Raw genomic sequence first — 17,772 nt, forward strand, 5'->3', positions numbered from 1 at the left:
ATCACATTGGCCGCGCGGTATGAACTGTCTTCGCTCGCTCGAACGCTTGGATCGTGGGTTCGAATCCCACTCAAAGCATGGATGTATGTGTGTGCGTTTATTCTCTGTTTGTATTGTTCTTTACGTAAGTAGCGTCTTTTCGATGGTCTGATCTCTCGTCCGAAGGGTCCTACAATCTCTTGTGTAAAAATGATTGCGAAATTGAAGAAGAGCCCAGTGCCCAATAAAGTGCTGTAGAGCGATTAATAAATGATTGAATGAATTTGAATCTCATACAGGGATTCTGAAGGTATCGAAATACACTACCTTGCAGTATGAGGAGAGCGTAGTATAAAGTGTTAATCCACAAATAATCTAATTGAATATTACTGATTTTACATTAAATCCTTAACTACAATTTACGGGTGTCATGTTCGAGTAGACGACATAATGTACAAAATAAACACAGAAAGGAGTTCACATATATAAGTTAAACATCGAGAAAACGTGACGTAGTTCATTTCATATATAAGTAGAACCAGCTGATGTAACTGTTGCTAAAATGTTTCACATAGCAATTCTCATCACAGTTATTTTTCTAACATTATCCCAACACACAATCCACCATGGATTGGGCACAAAGAGATTTAAACGATCCTGCTGTATAGGCATGGCCCTCTGCATCAAACCAGCCAAGATGTAAGCTTTATTTATGTACAGAATGTTTTTAAATTATTGTCGCGTTTCCGTTTATAGATCACGAAAACCCCCAACAATAAATTAGAATCACTCTGTATATCATTGCCTTCTTGCATTATATTAGTTCCAATGATAATGATATTTTATGATTGGACATGTTTTAAATGATAAAAATCTTCATGGCTTTAGTCCGCAAGCGAACTATACCGACCGAGCGACTGCCGCTTGTCGGCGAAGTTAGTGCCAACTTTAGCGGATAGAGAGTGTCGCGTGGTCAGCGCAGCGAATCTGCTATGTTTTAAATGATTAATGTAATAACTGTATATTATTCTTGTAAAATTATGTCTCTTTTTAACATCGAACGCCCCTGAAGACTGTCGTTTGAGGCTGAAGCACGTTGGTCTTCGTAATTATTTATTAATTAGAAAATGGATACACTTGATAATTTTCATGTATTATTTATTATGATATTTATACACACTTGACGCATTTCCGGTTTCATATTACTCCTATAAGGTGACGTACGTTATTGGCTGGCCAGTTCGTGTGTTGTGTAACCGCGCAAGCATTATGCTCCACCTCATGGTACTCAACAGCAACTGGTCCTGCTGGTGTCCACCTCGATAACTGTTCGTTTTAATGGCCAGTGAAAGTGGTTTGATTGAAACCAGCGCAGTTCATGCAACTGCAAGTGAAAATCACACAGTGACTTTCATAGACGGCGCAGATGTGAAGCGAACTTGTGCGTTATGGGTCGGCCCTGCTTAACTGGAAGAGCGTCCGACTCTTCCACCTGAGTGTATCCCTCCGCCCCAAAGAGAGAGTTCGGAAAACGAGAGTGTGGCTTGATGGAACTTACTCGCAGGCTGCCTGGTAGTCGCTTGGATAATTCTTCTTGCATTTATAACGTTTGCTTGGTGTATTAAAAAGAATTTCTTGGCCAGTAGTCCGCAAGCGAACTATACCGACCGAGCGACCGCCGCTTGTCGGCGAAGTTAGTGTGACCGTCTCTGTGGTCTAGTGGTCAGAGTTCCTGGCTACAGATCCAGAGGTCCCGGGTTCGATTCCCGGCGCTACCAGATTATCAGAGAAGTAGTGGGTCTAGAACGGGGTTCACTCAGCCTCGTAAGGATAATTGAGGAGCTATTTCAGGGAAATAGCGGCTCCGGTCTAGAAAACCGTGGGGATCCGTGGCAAAGTGGTAAATTCTAAGGATTGTGGAGGCTTATTTCAATTTAGGCTGTTATTCTCATCGCCCTGTAGGGAATGAAGAAAACCACAAAACCTAGGAAGTTAGCCGCCCTCCGGGCCTAGGATTGAAGCTGAGAGCTCACAGTACGAAGTTGGGATGCGAAGCACTGGGCCCCCAAATGTGGTACATTTCTTCCCTTGACACGCACACAAAATACAGTCTTCAGTACAGCTTCAGCGCTCATTGGTTGGATCACCAGTTAGTCAACGACATGTTTCGGTTACACGGGACCATCTTCAGGTATATATGATAAACTGCGTAAATTGTTACACTGTACTATAGTGTTATTTAGCCCGTTAGGGATGTACGTTAAATATGTCTTTTATTTAGACCAGTTGTTGGCGCTTGTTGAATTTATTGTGTTAGAATGTTTTAAATTATGTAAAAATGTATATGTGTGCCCATCGGATATGAGGTTGGGTGGACACCAGATGCTGTCTGGACAACGTGGAGAAGAGAAAATTCTTGACCTTACCGGGACTCAAACTCCGACCCCTCGGTTGTCCAGCTCATAGCTAGTCGCTATACCGATTACGCTGTGCGAGTGATATATCCTAGAAGGTAGACTCTTCAAAGCCAGGAGTACAGGAACCTCAAATCCTACTGCCAGAAATAATGTTTTTATTGTAAATCATATCCAATTAGAATTTTGGCAGCAGCTTTTTTTTCCCCTCACGATTAATACGGATGGTAATAGGCCTACATTGAACGATCTGTTTGCATCGACACAGATGAGAGCTGAAGAGAAAGGGTCTATTTTGTTTGAAGGCCGGGGAGTATCTAATTATTTCAGACGAGCTTGTTAGCTGAGGGGAGAAAATGAACGCAGTAACTGCTTTGTTTAACAAGCTTACTAGTTCTTCGAGCACCTGCTGTTGGGAAGGGATTATTGCGCTACGAGATAACTGGAGCTCTCAGAAATTGTTCAAAAGCTTGGTCTTCGTCTGTTTCACAACCCGAGACAGCATGCATATCGGTTCATCTTCAGGATTATTTTTAAATTTAATTATATGAAGGGCAGAACGGCTCCACTTTTTTCCATGCCAATAACTAATATTTTTTTTCTCTCGTCTGGTAATCCACGGATTTTAATTTTTATATCGACGGAGTAGGGGCTGGACGGCTGGGACTCGATCCCGGCAGTGGCAAGATTTTTCTCTTCTCAATAGCGTCCGGACCAGCTGTGCGATCCAGTCATCCTCCCATCGAATAAGAACCGGAGGCGATTTTATGTGGATATAGCGGCAGGAGCTTGAAACTGACCACTTGTATGTGTGTAAGGGGTGGGTCATAAAAAAAAAGCCCTAGCACCGCGACCTTCAATGATCTATTGTGCTTCCTCTTCGGATTAACCCTTTATTAATCCTACACTTCGAATGAGATGTAGGACTTTATGTATGGGGGCGTCATAACAGTCACTTGGTTCCATGAAGAACTGACCCAGGTGACGAAATCTTAAGTAAGCTATGGCCTCACAGTCACGCAGGATGTATGCTGCTGTTTCGTTTTCCTGTAGGCACTGTTCACAGGTTGGGTCATCTCTCAGTCCCAACTTGAAGAGGTGTCCTCTTAGGTGGCAGGGTCCAGTAAGTAATCCTACCGCCCATCTTAATTGATCTTGTTTGATTTCAGAAGGTCCTTTGTTCCTCTGGCAGAGGGTCTTAATATAAATCCCTTTGCCTGTTTGAGTCCAATTAAACTGACCATTTACTTCCATCTGATACCTAAGTCAAAAATAGTGGAGCTACACCTACTTTGCCGCATGTCTTCATGGCGTAGTACTTAATAAATTAAGCACAGAGACAACTATAGTTTTACCCATTCTAATTTTCGATAAATTACGTTATGTTATCCTCTTGTCTACAATGAAGAATTTAGCAAAATGTGATTATGATTCAATGACGTGTTACACGCGACTCAAGACCATTCACTGACTGGCAGTAACGCTCATCCCAAGCGCCCTATTGCAGGCCATGCATGCCTTTCCTACTTCAAATCACGCAATGACACTTTTTTTTTTTTTCCTTGGCACTACAGCCCCAGTGGGCCTTGCCCTACCTCCATGAACTTCTCCGTTCACTTCGATTGTTCTAGATCTCACACATTTGGTAGGACTCCTTGGACGGGTGATCAGCTCGTCGCAAGGCCTCTACCTGTACAAAAGCACAGAAAAACACACACAAACTAAACATCCATGCCCTGAGTGGGATTCGAACCCACGATCCTGGTTTCCAAGCGAGCAAAGACAGTACGTGCCTTAGACCGCTCGGCTACCGTGACCGGCACGCAGTGACACTGCGTATTATTAAATCGAGGTTCTTGGACACAAACTGTATTCACTGACACTAGAAAAATCGTCCAGTTGTAATGTGTCTTAAGTTCTTTTCGTGTCAGTCGTGGAAAATTCCTCTGAATTTTATTATCGTTTTGTTATCTTTCGAATTCTGGCGTCACAGCATGTCGCAGTTCCTTTGTTTCGCAGTCTCGTATTCCCCGCGCATTCCTAAGGCTAGAGAAGAAGGAAATGCCAATCAAGACTAACCTGTTCCGTTTCATTAGAGCTTCTTCTAAAGGGAATTACAGCCGTGGCAAGTTGGTTCTTTTTGATTATATCCAAGAATCAAGAATAAATCGGGAAAGGTGGAAAAAATTTCGTCTTTGACATGACAAGGTTGCTATCGAAATGATTCTTACAATAAGAAGTAGAGAATTTATTGGCACTACAACGGCTTGTGGCAGTGGCGGCTTTGATGGTAAAGCCAACGCTAGCAAAGAGCAGTGAGGCGCTATATGTAACTTACTTCATGGAGTTGAACCATTCTTGAGAAGCTGTCAGTTTTGCAGTTATTGAAGAACTTCCCAATACTTTATGGTATTCGAAAGTATATTAGGGTGTTGACAAATCTCTCCACTGGTCCCTAGCCTAAGCCAGATCAATACAGTCCATACCCATGGATCCTATCACTGTAAGATCAATTTTAATATTATCCACCCACATACGTCTCTATCCCAATTTTCATATTTTTTTAAAATATTGGAGGATAGGTTCATGTTTTTATGAGTTTTTTAACAATTTTTTTGTATAGAAACTATATAGCGTTAGGTGGTAAAATGACTGATGAATGATGGATTGAAAAGGATTTGGAAGCAACAGGTTGTTCCCTAATCGGAGTCCTATTCCGTAATTTGCCTGAAGGGACTGAAAATAATCGCTAAAATCCTCAGGGCAGCCGGTGTCACATATATATATGTGACACCGGCTGCCCTGAGGATTNTACATAGAAATACACGGCCGAGACTCAAACCGACCACCTCCCGGTTACAAGCATAGAGCTTTATCTCTAGAGACACCTGTTTGGTGGTACATGTTTATGCTTATTATGTAATCATGACATTGTATTTGAGCATCTTGTTGCACCAGTATATATGAATTATTTCGTAGGATATATATGTAATTTCTTTCGCGACATATTTCGGCCATACATGGCCATCATCAGGTGTCTGTCGCTATGCTAAACTGTTGTACTGTACTACGTGTCACAATTGCACGTTGATAATTATCTGTGCTCCTTAATGAAAACTAAAGGTACAACTTAAAATTAAAATTAAAAAGGTCAGCCATATTAAACTTAATAAAACCAGTTAATTCCAGTCTTCGGCGGTTACATTTATGCTTGCAGTCCATAATTTTAGATAACATGAATGTATTTTACGCCTTCATAATGTGTTTTCTATTTATAATAGTCTGGTTAGGGGACAGCGATCCTATTCGAAATTGGACTCAAGTGTGTCACAACTGGCAGATTTCCTGTTTCTATGAAGGCTGACAACTAAATAGCCAGACTGACTTTCTTTCCAGTAAATAGCCTCCTGTTGAATTGGCAAATATTAGTCACGACCAGCAGTTTTATGTCTATCATTTTTTGGATTCGACTATTTTGTAAAAACTTTTTGGCTTAAATCCTTAAGCGAACAATACCGACCGAGCTGCCGCCACTTGTTGGCGAAGTTAGTGCCAAATTTAGTGGATAGAGGGTGTCGCGTTGTCGGCGCAGTTTTCTAGACCGGAGCCTCTATTTGTTTCAAATAACTCCTCAATTATCCACACGAGGTTGAGTGGACCCCGTTCCAGACCCAGTACTTCTCAGAAAATCTGGTAGCGCCGTGAATCAGACCCGGGACTTCTGGATTTGTAGCCAGGAACTCTGACCATTAGACGACAGAGGTTCCACTGTTTTGTGGTTGCTTAAAATGTTACATTGATGAAGTGTTTTATTTGTTTGTGAATAAATTATGAGTAAAGAAATTTTGCTCAGAAACTTGTACAAGATTCTTGGAAGATTCCCAAGTCTTGGAAAAAATATTGTGATTTGTGATGAGGGTTTTGGTCTTGTAGACCGACCCAGAAACAAAACACCATGCCTCGAATGGAAGAGCCTAGAATGAAAATTAGCGCAAACTTCAAAAGCAAGACTCGAAACCTTGTTGATGTTAACTTACTATTTAGACATCAAATGAGTTTTCCATTCCTAATTTGTTCTTCCGAATCAGCAAGTCAAGCTTTCTTTGACTTCTTCCGTGTGTACTGCACTGTTCTTTCAAGATGTCGAAATCTATAGCCGATCACGTAGCGTCTGCAACACGCCAGTGCCATTTGACACGTAACACGTACAGTAAAGCGACTTTTCTTAAAGAAAAAGTGTTTGAACGCCCATTGGTCTACCCAATGTTGTTTCGCATTACTTTTTTGTGTTCCGATTACTGAAGAACCTCCTTGAAAGAGCTTTGAATCGCCCCAGAACATTATGACGAGAATACTGAATTAAGTTTCGAAAAATTATTTCCCGAAATGTTTCTTGGTATGACTGACACTTGAATTTGCGCATGAAGTCAGAATGTGGGTACTCTAAAGATGACTACACTCACGAAAGCTTGGTGACTCTGCTGTATCTATCTTCATTCTTGTTATTCCCACTTGGAGCATAGGATATCCGTGAAACATTTCGTTTCACTTCAGTTTCTAAATCCTACAAAGTCGGTAGCACTCCGTGGGCGGGGGATCAGCCCGTCGCAAGGCCGCTACCTACGCAGGGCGACACAAGCAGAATAAACGCAGACTATGCTTTGAGTGGGAGTCGAACTCACGATCCCAATGTTCGAGCGGGAGAAGACATTTCATGCCTTAGACCGCGCGGCCGCTGTGATCCACAAAGCTTGGTGGCAGTGAATCAGAGAGGTTGCTTAACTGCCACAGTTCATAGGCACACATACCTCCATGTGATGAGTGTGAGCTGATCAGTCATTAGTTACAGCGGTAAGGAAGTAGTTTACCGTGAAGCGCAGGTAGCATGCCACAGTGCCGCACTAGATGATGTTATTGGGACCTCTCCGAATCTCTTATGAGATCCAGACGTTCCTGCTCGTCTTACAGTTGCCAACTGGAAATTGCCCAAATTATGACGGGTGATTAATTTGATTCTCAAGAAAATGAAATGGCGACTTGTGAATTTTTTTAGCGCGTTTATATATTAGCGAGGTGTGTGGAATTAAGTCCTGTGTTCTGGCGACCTCCCAATCTCGGGCATACCGACAAACTGCACTGTGTGGACGTTGGCGTCCGACGGCCCGGCGATGCCGCCTCCCCTCTCCCGCGTCCTGCCAACAAACTTACGCAACACCACGTCCGGACTTGGCGAACTGACGACTGGTTCACAACACGAAGGAATGTCCGCATTTAAACTTCTCTAAACTATTAGTAGAAGGTTCAACATCGTTATCAACTTTTGGGCGTCCTGAAGGACCAGTGTTTTGAAGCATTTATCTTCCATTCTTGCCCAATTGTGACCTCGGCCGATGCTGAAAGTGGACTATGGGATAGAGTTTCTTGCTTGAGCCGGACCATTTGTGGAACTCCTTCCATTATTTCGACAAACATTTGAGTTTTCATCATCAGAGTGTAATGTCATGGGTAGGCAAAACAACCGTATACATCTCAGGAATGGAATAAGAACAGGGGAAAGCGAAGCCAATTGTTAATATGCTCTCATGGACTTTAAGTATTAGGACATGGAATGTAGAAAGGGGAAAAAGATGGCTCCAGAGTAAACAACGCAGCTCAAACCAGAAAACCGACGCTAAGCATTGCGTCACTCCGTTTACAGTTGTTTATGATGCTGCATCTAACAGCCGGGGTGGCTCAGACGGTACGGAGATGGGCTACGGGCTGGACGGTCGGGGTTCAAATCCCGGTAGAGGCAGAAACTGCTAGTGTTTGCTAAGCTGGTCAAAGTCAAAGTCGCATTTCGACTGACGTTCAGTCAGTCTATCTTGGTGTCGAGCCCCATCTTGGACTCATAACCAGATATTAGTTACTTTTTGATAGTTACTCTCTTGTCATTGTGGGACGCCCTCTCTGACGCGAGGACGAGTCTGTCTTTTGTTAAGTTCTAAGTTCTAAGTTAAGTCAGAATCCAAGTCACATTGCAACTGACGGTTAGTCAGTCTGTCTGTCTTGGTGTCGAGTCTCATCTGGGGGCTCATGACTAGATATTTCTTCTTGTTTGAAAGTTACTGTCCTGTCTATGTGGGGGCGCCCTGTCTGACGAGAGGACAGGTCTGTCATTTGTCAGAGTCAGAGTCAGCAATATAGTCAGTTGTCAATATTGTCACGTGTTGGGTATGTAACGCGACAAATAACTTCACGCCGTCCTGGATATAGCGAATTTATTCCACTCGCTCTTACATTTACACAATTTACAGTTCCACAATTACTGCCATCTGCAGTATCACAATTACGTCTCCTGCTTCCATTCACTCCGGCGAATGCTAGACTGCAACTGACTGGTTACTCTCTCTCTAGTAACTGGCTCAATCCTCATTACTGAATAGTGTTCTATCCTCGGCACGGACAACACAGAAAACAGTTACGTGATAGGTGCCGCTGTTGCCTAGCAACACTGTCGAGAGTTGGTTACTGCTGTGTATTAACCGCGGTATCCCTTGTTACGTCACCGCGGCAATGGTTACCTGACACAGTTGCTCCCCTGTTACGTCACCGTGGCGAAAGGGGCGTTTACCGAGCGTTGCGGACTGATGGAAGGAGTGGGGTTATGTGACGTCACTCGCGAGACCGCAGAGTTCACGTGACCCCTACTTCCCGTTGCGCCATCCACGTCAAAATATGTACAATTATTTGCATCTTACTTCTTACCAAATGTCTGTGTATACAATATATACAAGGCCTCTGTCAGTCCAGGCTCAGTACAGCATATTATGCCCTATTTCTAGTACCTTCCGCTACAACGGCAGTCTAGTCACTTGAACGGTCGTATGCTTGACCGCCGCCAAGTTTAAGCCTTTTATATTGTCTCTGTTGGGCTTCACCTTGTCCAATTTTGCGAACATTTTCATTATCATGATTTTGTATCACTCCTGCTTGTTACAGTGCTAAGTTGGGTTTGAGTCTGTCTTTTATATTGTGTGTATTGCTATCTGGTGTTTAATTCTTACAACGTTTCGAATATTGTGCTATAAACGTCAGTGTGTGCGTCATTCATCTGTAATCCGTAAGCCGGGGTCTACACTGCCGTGTTCTATTGTTGCAGCCCGACGGGGACCAGCCCCGGAGTTCTCCCGACACACCGTCATCAAGCCCCGCATATACCACGGCCGAGAGAAGCGCGAGATCGCATCCACCAGGGAGAAAGATGTGAGTATTACGCTTAAGAAGATACACGTACATTCTGCTAGATCATCATGGGCTCTTGACGCTTCGTCCACGTATCTTATTCTCGGCAATAAAGTAGCCAAAGGAAACTCTCATAGGTTTAGTTCGCCAGTCATGTCTTTGAACTCGACGTCTAGATCTGTTTAATACGAGGGAAGGTCAAAAAGTAAAGGCAGTTTTAGTTTACTTCAGGAGTGTCTGTGCAGCACCGAAACTGATGGCGGATGTGAAGAACATAAACGTTTCCTCATTTACAGTTAGTTTCCTTTCATTGTGTTTAGTGTAGTGACGGGGACACGCGGTAGCGCAGTTGGTTGAGGCACTATGCTACAAGCCGGAAGGTAGAGGGTTCCAGTCCCGATGACGTGGATTTTTTTTCAATTGACCTGATCCTTCTAGCCGCCCTATGGCCCTGGGGTCCACTCAGCCTCTAACAGAAATGAGTACCAGGAATCTTCCTGGGGGTAAAGGGCGGCCGGCGCGTAAGGCTGACAATCTTACCTCCATCTGTGAGCCGATTGTCTAGATAATGTGAAACCCTGAACGTCTCACAACCCTAATGGTCTCCGTGGCCTATTACAGGGATAGCTTTACCTTTCTTTTTATCTTAGTGTTCTGGTCTAAAAAAAACGAGATTAGCGGCCGTGGGGATCCGTTGAGCTGACCACGTGACACCCTCTATCCGTTAAATTTGGCACTAACTTCGCCGAAAAGCGGCGGTCGCTCGATCGGTATAGCTCGCTTGCCGACTCCAGGCCACGGAGTTATTTTTTTATGTAGTAATGACAGTCCATCTAGCGCGCGAACATTCCTGCTTCATCAATAGAATACGTAAAATAATGTAATGATCTCTGATCCGATTCTTATCGCCAGAGGCTCCGAAAACTGGCGAGATAAGCTACATAATAACAGTACAATATGGCGACCGCTATATGAGCGAGGGTAACGTCTACAAATGGATTGAAGGAATCAAAGGAGACTGGACGCTTTCTGAGTGGGCATCGGCTGTAGGATATGTAGAGGTTAAAGAGCATTTGAATATGTATACCCAGGACAACCGATGGACCAGCACTGATCAACCTGCGTCTGAAATGAGTACCAGTTATGGCGCTAGAGGCACAGGAATTTTATAAGGCCCGACCAAAAACATTTCACTTAATGCAATCTTCTGCACACATGGATAAAATGTGTAGAATGTTGTTTTGTGCTTAAGTAGGCACTACACCGAGACATATTGGTGAATGTGGGACAGCTTTACAGATTCTTAACCGTTTAAAGACTAACTGATGAACTGCTGCTGGGCCTCACCAGCACAGTGATTCTTGGTTCCGAGTCCCACAGGACTCAAGACTGTGTTTTACTGTCTGACGGATCTGACAGTTAAAAAGAAACAGAGACTGGACTTCTTCTAAATAAATTACAGATATTTATTTCGTGCCTCAGGAATGCACAGTTTTGATATGTTAAATCATGTGGTAGATATAGTAACCACTATGCTTTGGATGGTTAATGTTAGCACTGGATGGAAGAGATTATCGGTTTCATGGGCCGATTACTTTACTGCTGGCGAAAGATCCCAGGTGTACGTTAGTTAGAAAGATGAATGGAAAAATTTGACTCAGTGGTGAAGACCCGTGTATACAAACATATGTACGTCGTATGTAAAACTGTTGTGTTCACAGAGATTTTCAGTGACGCTGGATCTTCGCATTTTTTTCCCCCTTGGCACTACAGCCCCAGTGGGCCTAGGCCTACCTCCATGAACTTCTCCATTCACTTCGGTTTTTCTTGATCTTACACATTTGGTAGGACTCCTTGGGCGGGTGATCAGCTCGTCGCAAGGCCTCTACCTGTACACAAACACAGAAAAACACACACACACACAAAACATCCATGCCCTGAGTGGGATTCGAACCCACGATCCCGGTTTCCAAGAGAGCGAAGACAGTACGTGCCTTAGACCGCTCGGCTACCGCGACCGGCTGGATCTTCACATTAGAATACAGAATATCTTATCACGTTTGATTAACCAGAATTCTGCTTTGTTTGTGCCTCAGATATTTTTCACGAAGTGTCACTGAAGCTTGGTTGTTTTGATTTCGTCCTCACCAATTCGGAAGGATATAGGAAATTACGTGTAGGCGTTCAGTTTCCCGGAACCAAGATAAGATTGTGCTGCATTTCGAATTGTCACCATTGCGGTCTCTTAAATGCATCTCCAGGCATCGCACGTGTTGTTAACTTTCGTTACGAACCAGCTGTGCTGATGTATGTTTCTGCAGTACTTTCAGCTTATAGCCCCTACATACATATTATCCGTAAAAATAATCGCGTGTATGGCGTTTGTACACTCTTTTATAATCATCTCTCGGTTCCGTTGAATCTGAAGTTACTAGGCAACGGATTTTTAAGTAACCAATAATATGACTGATAAGCAGGTCCCGGATTTTGATGACCTGAAAATATTTAAAAAATTACCTATAAAATGACCGAAAAATCCAGAAAAAATGACCTAAAATATGACCCAGAAATGTAATATGCAGGGCCCGCATTTTGATGACCTGAAAATATTTAAAAAAATGACCGAAAAAAATCCAGAAAAATGACCTAAAGGAGAAAAGAAAGAACACTTCGCTTCCATGTTATTCACATTTCAGAAAACATATGAAGANGATAAGAATGATAGGAATTAGTTTAAAGAGGTAGTTCATCAGTGAATAATAATAATAATAATAATAATAATAATTGAGTTCTTTATTCATTTACATGGTGAGCTCAACAGCCAGTGGTCAGTTACAGAGTCAGCACGAATACAAACAACAGCAACAAGACAACACAGGACAAAACAAACAAAAAAAAATAGTTGAGGCTCTTTATATTTAAACGAGAGTTCCTAAATATATCTGTAGATTTACAGGGGCACGCGGTAGCGTAGTTGATTGAGGCACTATGCTAGAAGCTGGAAGGTCGCAAGTTCGAGTTCCGATGAGGTGGATTTTTTCAATTGGCCTAATCTTTCCAGCCGCACTATGACCCTGGGATCGACTCAGCCTCTAACAGAAATGAGTACCAGGAATCTTTCTGGGGATAAAGGGCGGCCGGCGCGTAAGACTGATATCCTTACCACCATCTGTGAGCCTGCTGTCTATAATTGTGGGATCCTCGACGTCTCATAACCCTATGGGCCTCCACGGCCTGTTACAGGGATAGCCTTTCAAATGCATTCAGAGCAGAAACACGTTGAGAGGTAGGGCAGTGTCTGGAGATGTAACAGAGTACTGTAAAGGTATATTCTAAAGGGCTCTGACGACGGTAATGGTAAAGTTCGTATATTCCGAGTAGGAACACGACGAAGACAGCAGCAACAACCACTTTCTTGGACGATTTGAGATTCTGACAGCTGGTTTTGGGGGGGGATGCCACGCTCTTAGAAGTTGGATGTATTGCCGACATTTCGGATGTCGTTGCTGTTGCCTCCCTCAAGGCGAAGTGACTACCCTTTGTCCCTTCTCTGTTCCAACGAAGTGCATGATTGTGTACCAACACTTCCGTGACAGATATTTATGATTTGGCTCGTAATTTCTATAGAGTTTATATTTTATTACTGACTTCTCGTGGTTCGGATTGACTGTATGGATATGTATTCTTGTGTATTATGTGGGAGGTTGTTATCGGCTCTTTTTGCTGCGGAAATGGAAGAGTGCAGGCTAGTTCTGTATAGGTTGATTAGACAGGATATGCACTCGATCTGCTATAGGATCGAGTGTGCGTCATCGTCAGTTAGTGACGTAGACCTTTACGACATCAACGAAACACTACTATATTATATTTTCAACAAACTACCGGTGTTAATACGCCGGTAACTAACTAAACTCCTCTTTCCTTCTGCCTTTCCCACCAAAACCCTATATGCATTCAACTTCCACCAGTACGTGCTGCATGCCCTGTCCATCTCACTCTCCTTGACATGATCATTCTAATTATACTTGGAGAAGAGTACAAGTTATGAAGCTCCTCATTATGCAGTTTTCTCCAACCTCCTGTCACTTCATCTCTCTTCGTTCCAAATACTCTCCTCATCACCCTGTTCTCAAACGCCTTCAGTCTATGTTCTTCCCTTAATATTTGAGACAAAATTTCACACCCATACAAAACTACATTGAAAATTATAGTTTTGTATATATTCATACGCTGGTGGGAAATTGAAACGTACTTGAGCGGGTAGTTTTGTTCCGTAAGGTTGCCTACACAAGTTATGACGTGTCCTGGTTCTTAGATCGGATGGTCCGTTCGGTCACAGCACGGTTCATGCACTTGACGCATCACTGACTGCTAAAATGAGAAGCAGCCATATTCGTCAGGAAATCAGTTGAGAGATGGGAAACGATTTGGAGAGAAATGACATGACACAACGCAGCCCCGCCCTTGGGGTCTACCTGTCAGCCTTCAAGAGTGGCACATGTGTTGGTAACGTTGGTAACCCGTGACGACTCTCAACAGCGGTTGGCTGACCAAGTGATGCCCTCACAAAGAATATCAACCAAACTGACGTTTCTTTGGCTGCAGCGGAAACAATGTTTCGGCCGCATTTTGCTTTTCCAGCTCGATCGGTATAGCTACGGGCGGGATGACCGGGGTTCGATTCGCAGCAGGGGCAAGAAATGTTTTTTTACTCCACAGTGTCAAGAGTGGGTGTGGGCCCACCCAGCCTTCTACCCTATGGGTACCGGTGGCTCTTCCGCCGGGAGTTAAAGTGGCCGAGGCGTAGTAGTGCCGAGGCCAAGAGTAATAGAGATGTACCTCCACTTTCCCATACGTCTTCATGACATAGTGCGTAATTAATCAGGCGCAGGATCAATTTTACAATTTACCTTTAACTAACCTTCAGTGATTATCCGGGAGTTAAAGTGGCCGAGGCGTGAAGGTGACTACTCACCTCCATGTGGTGCCGAGGCCAAGAATAATAGAGATGTACCTCCACTTTCCCATACGTCTTCATGACATATTATGACATATTATCCTGTGCCTAATTAATTAGGCACAGGATCAGTTTTACCATTTGCCTTTAACTAACCTTCAATGATTATGATATCCAATTTGATGTTACATAACCCCTGCATTTAATAAAGCATATTTATTATCCTGTAATAACGTAGAAATTGAGGTTCCCACAGCGGTGGTTATGAGGAGCCCTGTCGTCTGGAAATTCAACCGACATTTCAGAGGAATATATCGCTTCCTTCTTCAGAGCCGAAGAATAAACGAATCATTAAACAAGTATGAAGCGGGCAGCGAGCAGAGCAACATTTCTTGCTACCTGTTTCATGCTGATTTCTTGCTTGGTTTATTCTTAGGCCCTGAAGATGGAGGCTACATATTCCACCGAAACGCGATCTGAGTAACTCTGAAAGTTATAGCCATGTTTCTCGCCACGTTAGCGCTGCCAGCCTCAGAGGTTTATCTGTAAATGTAGCTTAACGCCGAAAGGGAAGCCATGGGAAGTGAGAAGTACGGGGAATCTCTCATGGTCTGTTTAAAGGCCTATCTCGTTTTTTGCACAAAAGGACAGACAGTAACCGTAACATTATCAGTTAGGATGGCCGGTCCCAGCCGGGATTCCAACGAGTGTCTCTCAGATATGGACAGTAAGCTTCATGCCTCCTCGCATAGAGTCTGAGCGGGGCACACGTACGCGTAAGATGTGGAGTCAAGATTCTAGTGTCGTAATCCCTAGGTCAGTGATTGTCAGCCCTTTTAATATTGGTTCCCACCGGTCAGTTTGTCAAATAATCTTATTCCCGCAGTAATAAAATAAAGCTTCGCTTTCTCCAACAATTACTTCTTTTAAATCATATTACTTTAATCGTTAATAAAAATTCTTATTTTGGATATCTGATATCCCACCCTGCAGACTGTCAGCCCCTACCACTGGGACGCGTTCCACAGGTTGTGAACACTGCTCTACACCAGCTCTAATTTTGTTTTGAATGACGGACTGGTAAAACAGCGTGGGACTTCCCGAGGACCGGTATTACTGTATCTATCTAACGTTGTACAGTACAAATAACAAAGTAGAAATCCACTGACTGCTGGAGCGTTAAACCGTGTTTATTTAAAAATGATTATATAAAAATAAAAGTCGTTACATTATACTAAATCGAAGAGACGTTATAATCACGTTTACTAACTTTTTTAATTAAAATTTATTTATGAGGGATTATGAAATATGTAAATAAAATTCCCGTCGGTATACAGCGGAGTGAATAGTGATCGTAATTGATTTAGCCAGTTAGAGCGTGAGTTGAAATAAAGTGGTAATATTCAGAACAAAGTGAAAAGAGGGAAAAAGAAAAGCAAAAAGAAATCCGCTGCTTGTTGAGTATTAATTTTTTCCAGTTGTGGTAAAATAAAATGAAGCTAATAAAATTTGTGAACCGATATCTGTGGTCTAGTGGTCAGAGTTCCGGGTTCGATTCCCGGGGCTACCAGATTTTCTGAGTAGTGGGTCTGGAAGTGGTCCACTCAGCCTCGTGAGGATAATTGAGGAGCTACTTGAATGGAAAATTAGCGGTTCCGGTCTAGAAAACCGAGATTAACGGCCTTGGGGATTCGTCCGCTGCGGACTAAAGTCACGGATCTTGGTTTGTTTATAGCCGAAGTTGCGTACCGACAGCAATCCGTGGATCACGGTTTGAGGAACACTGCCTTGCTCCAGCGATTTCTCAGAGTCCTTCCTTAAGAAACCTTTGAGCTACCGGGTTCCATCCAGTGTTATAATTTCCGATACTTTATCTAATTCATACGTTCATTTCAACTGGTCTATCTCAACGTAACGTAAATCATTTGCCTTCTGACAGCAGTGTATGCTGTGAACTATAGGAGCGCTGGCGAGCTATAAAATTGAATCAGACTAAAAGTAATATTCTTTCTGCTAGAACAAAATTGACCGCCTCTGTGGTCTAGTGGTCAGAGTCTCTGGCAACAGATCCAGAGGTCCGGGTTCGATTCCCGGCGCTACCAGATTTTCTGAGAAGTAGTGGGTCTGGAAAGGGGTCCACCTAGCCTCGTGAGGATAATTGACGAGCTAGTTAAAGGAAATAGCGGCTCCGGTCTAGAAAACCGAGATTAACGGCCGTGGGGATTCATTGCGCTGACCACGCGACATCCTCTGTCCGCTAAAGTTGGCACTAACTTCGCCGACAAGCGGCGGTCGCTCGGTAGGTATAGTTCGCTTGCGGATTACAGGCCATGGACTTTAGTTGGTTTTGCTAGAACAAAAATAACATCACGATTCAATTTGTATGTGAAAATGTTTTTGAAAGGTTGGGAATTGAAAACCCTAACCAAACAGGTTGGTCTGGCTGTAAAGATTTAGTTTCATATTCGGGAAGTTATCGGTTCGAATCTCGGGCTGAACACTGACGATACTGCCCGATATTTCACGGTTTTTTCTCAGTCTCTCCAGGCAGATGCCGGGTTAGTACATCGATATAGCCAGGGCCGCTTCCTTTCAAATCCTCTGTAATTCATCATTCAGCTTCCCTCCTACATTGTAGTCTAGCTACTGACGAACGCCGTTAAAGAAGAACTCTTTTATCAGCAGTTGTTTGCAGAATCTTCCGGAAACATTTCAGAGGTTTGTAAACCTCACTGGGAACTACTACTCCAGAGCAAGACATGGCCTCGCCGGAACATACTTTAGTCAATTTCTTCGAATCACATATTGCTTATCCTTATGATATTAGGCTGTCATCAGTATGGAAGCATTGTCCGAGTGTTCATCTTATCTGAATTAGAAACTCACGGAAATGTGCACTCAGGATGTCCGGCCTCTAACCCAAGGTTAACTAAGATGCGTGCTAGACAGGCATATATCTCTGACGTCACAGAGCAGCTGCAAATGATCGGTTAACCCCTGAAAGGCCGAAACAAATCTACATAAGAAATGAAAACGTATTTCCAGTGGAGAGTAGGTTAAGTATATTTTCCAAACGATTTCTTTGCGCTTTTGCATCTACATTTGTCTTGATGTCCTTTTTTAGGCTCAACCGATTTTAAGAAAATCGAAGTTATCAAAATCTTACAACTTTGTGTGTAACGTGTCATCAAATCACAT

General features: G+C 43.2%; 1 protein-coding gene across 2 annotated transcripts in view; it reads left to right on the forward strand.

Moving 5' to 3' along the window:
* LOC111866919 (mucin-5AC) overlaps nucleotides 1-17,772 on the forward strand; it is a 227,427-nt gene that overhangs the window by 129,654 nt on the left and 80,001 nt on the right. For both annotated transcript variants that reach the window (XM_023856288.2, XM_033752471.1), the window contains exon 2: nucleotides 9,535-9,638. In XM_023856288.2, the coding sequence (XP_023712056.1) occupies nucleotides 9,535-9,638 (104 nt within the window). The remainder of the gene's footprint in view (nucleotides 1-9,534; nucleotides 9,639-17,772) is intronic.

The sequence above is a fragment of the Cryptotermes secundus genome, unplaced genomic scaffold (assembly GCF_002891405.2).
Source record: "Cryptotermes secundus unplaced genomic scaffold, Csec_1.0 scaffold899, whole genome shotgun sequence".
Classification (NCBI taxonomy): Eukaryota; Metazoa; Arthropoda; class Insecta; order Blattodea; family Kalotermitidae; genus Cryptotermes; species Cryptotermes secundus.